General features: G+C 36.4%; 1 protein-coding gene across 1 annotated transcript; it reads left to right on the top strand.

The window, feature by feature from the left end:
• Positions 1–208: 208 nt before the first annotated feature.
• LOC145120452 (cell division cycle 20.1, cofactor of APC complex-like) lies at positions 209–2,458 on the top strand. The gene is made up of 5 exons (XM_079056276.1): positions 209–499; positions 775–1,047; positions 1,132–1,407; positions 1,495–2,058; positions 2,152–2,458. Exons 1-5 carry the CDS (start codon positions 419–421, stop codon positions 2,296–2,298), a joined length of 1,341 nt encoding a protein of 446 aa, XP_078912402.1. The 5' UTR covers positions 209–418; the 3' UTR covers positions 2,299–2,458.
• The last annotated feature ends 4,249 nt before the right edge of the window (positions 2,459–6,707 follow it).

The following is a 6,707-nucleotide window of genomic DNA, read 5'->3' as shown; positions in this document are numbered from 1 at the left end:
ATTTCAGTTAACCATGCTAAATATAATTTTGATTTGGTTAACCGTCCTCCCTTGCAATACTAATTTTAAAACCTAATTTTAGTATATAAATTATTAAAAGAAAAATGCCCGCCCCATCTGAGTCCGACCCATTGCTTTTAACCCGACCCAGCCCATTTATTCACAAACAATAACGTATATATTTTATGTAGCCGTTGCAGAAAAATATCAACCACCATATCCAAGTTCTCTGAAACGCGTTTTTTCTTGCTGCCAATCTGCTCGATTCCGCCATCAACTCATCTCTCTCTTCCATCTTCTTGCAATTGCTGCTCGAACTCTTCCTCACATACTTCAATTTTGTTTATCGTTATTTGTTTCTGCGTACACTTTTGTTTTCTCTATATAATTTTGTTGTTAGTTGATCTTGAAATTGGTTATGGATGCAGGAAATCTGTCCGTCGAATCATCTTCTCTTTCCCATGGCAAGCATCGAAGGAGGAGTTCTCGTGATGAAAATGTAAGCGCGTGTGTATTTGTCTTCTTCTTGTACAGGTTTCGGTTTCGTTGTTTTATTCTGGTTTTGATTGCTAGGTTTTGTGGGAAAAAAATAGGGTTTATCTCGATTTTATGAGACCCTTTGTGTTGTATGAGGTTTTGTATGCCGATTGTGGAATCTTGTTATAATTTATCTTCTTCTTGATGTGTGATTTATAATCACACTGTTAATCAGAATTTTGTGATGGTGTGTCAGACTTTTGTTTTTGAATTGAAATTTTCATTTTGTTACGACAGTTGGACAGGTTCATCCCAAATCGTTCTGCAATGGATTTTGACTATGCAAACTACATGCTTTCGGGAAGGAAGGTTGAAAACAAAAGTACATCTCCATGTTCACCTGCTAAAGAATCTTACAGGAAGCAGCTTGCAGAAATCTTCAACATGAACAGGACACGGATCCTTTCATTCAAAAACAAACCACCCTCTTCACTCAATAGTCTCAAAGAGACTTCCCCAGTTTCCCCTAAGTTGAGATCCACAAAGCGTTGTGCCAGACATATTTCACAAGTAAGTCTTCTTCTTTCTTCAACCATCATCTTTTCATTTGTGGTCAGTTGATAAGATTCTTCATTCTTATGTGTTGTTCAACAGTCTAGTGAAAGAACTTTGGATGCACCTGACATTGTAGATGACTACTATTTGAATCTGCTTGATTGGGGTGTCACAAATACGCTTGCTATTGCTCTTGGAAATACTGTCTATCTGTGGGATGCTTCACATGGGTCAACCTCTGAACTTTTATCAACCGATGATGATAGTGGCCCTGTTACAAGTGTCAAGTGGGCCCCAGATGGAAGACACATTGCAGTGGGCTTCAACAATTCCGAGGTTCAGCTCTGGGATGCCTCCATTTCCACCAATCAACCGGTAACAAACATGTTATGAATTCTTGTTCTTTCAATACTCTTTAAGATCTTGAAAAACTTATATTATTATTATTTTTTATTTAATCAGCTGAGAACATTACAAGAAGGACATGGAGGAAGGGTGGGGTCACTCGATTGGAACAATCACATACTAACAACAGGAAGCATGGACAGTTTAATCATCAACAATGATGTGAGAATAAGATCACATATCATTGAAACATACAGAGGCCATCATCAAGAAGTTTGTGGACTAAAATGGTCAACGTCCGGTCAACAGCTGGCGAGTGGTGGCAATGACAACCTTATCAATATATGGAGCCTCCAGTCAAATCGAAGGGTCCACCGCTTTGCTGACCATACTTCTGCTGTAAAAGCCTTATCTTGGTGTCCATTCCAGAGCAATTTACTGGCTTCTGGTGGTGGAGTAGGAGACCAGTGTATAAAGTTTTGGAATTCAAACACGGGTTTGTGCTTGAATTCTGTCAACACGGGGTCACAGGTGTCATCTTTGTTGTGGAGTAGACATGAAAGGGAGCTTTTGAGTTCTCATGGGTTTAATGACAATCAACTTATACTTTGGAAGTATCCTTCTATGGTTAAGTTGACTGAACTCCATGGCCATATTTCAAGGGTGCTAAACATGACACAGGTATACTTATACTAATCTACCCATATAATAACAATATATTGACTTTTATTTACCAATAATAGCAATGTTTTTATTATGTTGTATGTGTTTCAGAGTCCGGATGGGTATAAAGTTGCATCTGTGGGTGCTGATGAAACGCTAAGATTGTGGAATGTTTTTGGTACACCAGAAATGAGTAAGAGTAAGCAAGATGCTGCAAAGGCAGAAGAACCATTTGCTTCTTTTGCACGTATTAGATGAACAAGGTCGCTTGATAAACTAGTTTTTTGTATAAATTGTGAATATCGTGTGGAACAGATTCTTGCTTTTTATATAACTAGTTAGGTCTTGAAATGTGGTTTTTTGAATATACGATTGACATCCTCATTTTCATTATTGGCAAAATTGACCCCTTTGTACATTGACAAGCTTGGTATTTTGTTGGTTTTTGTAACATTAAGAAATGTGAAAAAAAAAATGATGAAAAGGGACAAACGAAAATCAGACTGGTGCACAACTGCAGAAAATGTATGTTTTGACAGTTTGAGTGATAACGAATAGTAAGTGTGATAATTCCCAAATGAATTAACTGAATGGAAATGTTAAAATTGGAAAAGTATGTGTAATTCCTCCATGTAATATTAATATTTAAGAATAAGAATAATTATTTTTTGTGCAGAAGTGATCGATTAAGTATATTAATAATGTGGAAATAATAATAATAGCCTAAAATTAGGAGGTTTTTGTGGATTGATTTTAAAGAATATATATGATAAATTAAAAACCGGTTTGATTTGTGAAAGACTTGTGTTTTACCTTACCTTATAAGGAATTTTTTAATGGATTGAAAATCCGGAAAAGTGCTCAGCTCATCAAGTGGTAGTAGGACGAGTAGGTTCGGTTTGGTTCGAACCACTATAAAATCATAGTACCAATATTTCTAACGCTAACTCGGTATTTTATTTGATGTTAAAATAATATATCCAAGTTGATTTAAGAGAATATTGTTGATAATGATATTGCAACTACTTGTTTGCGTTCTATACTTGCAATGTCTCATTTTGATGTTAATAATAAACGTCCAACAACAATTCAATATGAGTTGTTTACATGATAATTTATGTTTTGCTTACAATCCAAGATATATACTGTGTTTAGATCAAAATGTTAGACATAATTATGGTATTATTTTTATCTTACATATTTGTAAAATCTACATAACTCTTATACATAAATTAGCTTACTTTAAATAGTTTACTAAATCAGAAAAAATTATATGATATGTGATATTGTTAATCACTGTGCTGGCACTTATATGTATGATAAAGTGAAAGATTTTTGATACTATAGCACATCAATGTTTGGTCAATTTGCACATTTAGTCACTAACGTTTTTTGTGTGCTCAATTGATCCTTAATGTTAGTAAATATTTGCTAATTAAATGAATTGGAGAAAATGTTACCGGTTTAGGGGTCACTGCTGACATGTATTGGCTTATGTGGACAACCATTTGATCATGTCATCTTATAACGTGAAAACCTTCCTTAAATGGAACCCTCATTCGAACCATCGACAATACATTGTTACCCCAAATTAGGTCAGTGCCTCCCTCCCGATACTCTACACTCAATCGATATAACCAGAGCAATGTATGCCTCCTCCGGTCGATCGATCAACCTCCTGCGTGTCGGAAACCTCCGTGATGATGAACCATGTCCACCTTGTGATTGTAAAGATTCAATAAGCGTGGAAAGGACTATCTGGACTGACGATAACATAGCTCGAAGGTTTTGGAACTGCAAAAACTTTTTGGTGAGTATTCATTTTGTTTACTTACACCGTATTTGTTATTTTGAGCTGGAAATGTACACATTTTCGTTAATCATAACCCTAACCCTAATTCTGGTCTTCCCTTTTAATCAGTCAGCTGAAGGTCCAAAATGCAAGTTTTTTATGTGGAAAGACAAAGAAATGGAGGTTGGTTACTACAAAGACCAGCTTCGCAAGATGAGGTTTGAACTGAAAAGGAAAGAAGACTTCAGTGAAGTTTCGAAGGTTCAAAAGAAGTTGGTTAAGTTGCAGCAAGCTATGGAAGCAGATAAGCAAGTGTTTGAGGCACAGTTGATGGAGTTGATGAAGCAAAACAGTCTGCTGGAGTGTGGGATCTTTGTTATGGTCATTGTAGTCATTGTCATGTGGTTGAAGTGCCCTTGAAAAGTACAGCTGATCAAATAGGTATTTATGGTTGATGGTATATAATTCCAACCATTTTTTTGGAAAGTGTATGGGTGGATGTAGAAAGTTGTTTGCTTTTGGGAAGTGTATGGGTGTATGGGCACATAGTCATGGTTAGATCCTAGTTGTAATGAATAGTCAGGTTTTTGGTTGAATGCTTGTTTGATCAGTGTGTGTATGGGATGGTAGATGTAATGGGATGGCAGTAGATGGGAACAAATTTTAATGAATTTTTGTAGATTCAATGAATGGTATGAAAGATCCTACTTGTTATATACATTGCTAAATTTAATGATATGCATGTGCTCCATTTAAAAATTGAAGTGTGGGTACCACATTGTCGGCCATAAGGACCACACTTGGTCCATTTAAAAGTGCATTGTATTTTGAATTTTGTGTAGGGGTCCTTTTTGTGCAAAAATAAGGGCATATGGACCACACGTGGTATATAAGGACATAATCAATGACAATTTAAAATTAGCTATATATGGAAATATATTCCCTTGACATGCAGTTTAACCACACAAGTCCTTGCCATGCATGCAACTTCAAAATAACATAACAAAAAGCTCAAAATAACAACCAAATTAGTTCATACAAAATACACATCACAGAAACCAACATAGTTTCATACAAACAATCATAATTGACAGCAGTTTCATAAAAACAACAACAGTACACCAAAACACATGATTTCACACTACATACCATGTTTATATCACATAAACCAACACTTAAACTTATTCTAGAGTAAGAGGTTTAGCTTCTGAATTCTTAGGTGCATCTGCATCACCACCTATCTTGCCCAGCTTCAACTTGATAATCCTTTCATATTTCTTCCTCCTGATTTTCTTCAAAAGGGCTGTAATTGGTGTTTCTCTAGCCTCCTGTTGTTGCACATGAACCTGACTAGGTTCTCCATTTCCTGATGCATCAAACTCCAAAGGAGTGAGTTCCACATCACCATAGTGTTGTTGCACATGCACCTCATTGACTGCTTCTCCATCATCATTGACTGCTTGATCACCCTCATTCACTTCATCGCCTTCATTCACTGCATTACCTTAATTACCTTCATTCACTTCATCACCCTCACTGACTCCTTGAGCACCACCCTGATTGACCCATATGAAACAATATTAGAAATTAAGAAAGAAATTGTAAATAATTAACCATCTAAATACTTATTTACTTGTTTTGTTTTTCTTCTAGCTTTGATTTTAGGAGGCCTTATCAGAGTACAAGCTCTTTTGTTGTGTCCTTCAATCTCACAAAGACTACATTTTTGTTTTTTCCCAGCCTTGGATACCTTTACCTGCTGCTTACCTTTGTTTTGTGTTTGGGTACTCTTCTTTGATTTTTCACTTAACTGGTTTTCTGTTGCATCCCTTTTCCTTTTAGTTGCAGGTCTCCCAGGTATAGTTCTACGAACAGGAGGTAAAGGTGGGGTATAATCAGTTGCAGGCCACAAGTTACTTCCATTCATAGGTGTTAACCTAAACTTGTATGCCTTCATGTAAGTGATGCTACTAAACATTTTGTCTACATATGACTCTACATCCCTATTCATATAACTAATAACTGCAACAGAATGGACACAACCCATTCCATTAAGCTGCCAAAGCCTGCACGAGCAAGTTCTTTCTTCAAGATCCACCTTATAAGCATCTGTAGTTCCTCTTACTTCAAATTGATTTAGTCCACTAGGTAAGACTTGGTAATGTCTTTGAGATTTCTTAATCTCATTCACTAATTCTCTAATTGTTGGACAAATTTGGTTGCCCCATCCTTGGCCCTTGGATTTCTTCTTGAACACCCTCTCCATCATATACATCCTCAACTCCTCTGGCATGGTGATAATTGGCTTCTTCCTAGCATCAACAATCACAACATTAAAACTTTCTGGCATTCCATTCTCCACAACATCACAGCATCTTCCTGGTTCGGAGTATATGCCCTTGACCATGTTTTAGGATCTTTGTACATCAGATACTGATGAGCACTTGGGTCTAGCACTTCAAGTTCTTTCATGGCAACCTTAAAATCTACCTCTGTTGTTGCTTTACATGCCTTCCAGAATATGCTTTCATATTGGGCACCACTATACCTTTTCCTAAGGTTTTGACTAATATGCTTGGCACACTGCCTGTGCTCTACATTGGAAGGAGTTCTTTTACAGCCTCAATCAAATCTTGTTAACAAATGGAAAGTATAGTGTATAAGGATGCAAATAGTTATGGAAATTAATTACAAACAATTAAATTACCTTGTGTTGATCCGATATTACATTGTATCCATAGCCTAAGTTAAGTCCCAAGTCATCAAAGAGTAAATCCAAAAACCACCTCCAATTTTCCTTATTCTCCACACATACTACTGCCCATGCAATAGGATAAATCTCATTGTTTGCATTCCTTCCAACAGCACACAATAA

This window comes from Lactuca virosa, chromosome 6, assembly GCF_052849685.1.
Source record: "Lactuca virosa cultivar CGN04683 chromosome 6, Lactuca_virosa_CGN04683_v6, whole genome shotgun sequence".
Lineage (NCBI taxonomy): Eukaryota > Viridiplantae > Streptophyta > Magnoliopsida > Asterales > Asteraceae > Lactuca > Lactuca virosa.
The sequence above is the reverse complement of the archived record's forward strand: the minus strand, read 5'-3'. Positions and strand labels throughout refer to the sequence as shown.

Bases quoted from the DNA above. Each gene is read 5' to 3' on its own strand.
- LOC145120452 (XM_079056276.1), top strand. From the start codon at position 419: ATGGATGCAGGAAATCTGTCCGTCGAATCATCTTCTCTTTCCCATGGC. The intron at 500-774 runs GTAAGCGCGTGT...TTGTTACGACAG, and splicing joins GGAGTTCTCGTGATGAAAAT to TTGGACAGGTTCATCCCAAA. The intron at 1,048-1,131 runs GTAAGTCTTCTT...GTTGTTCAACAG, and splicing joins GTGCCAGACATATTTCACAA to TCTAGTGAAAGAACTTTGGA.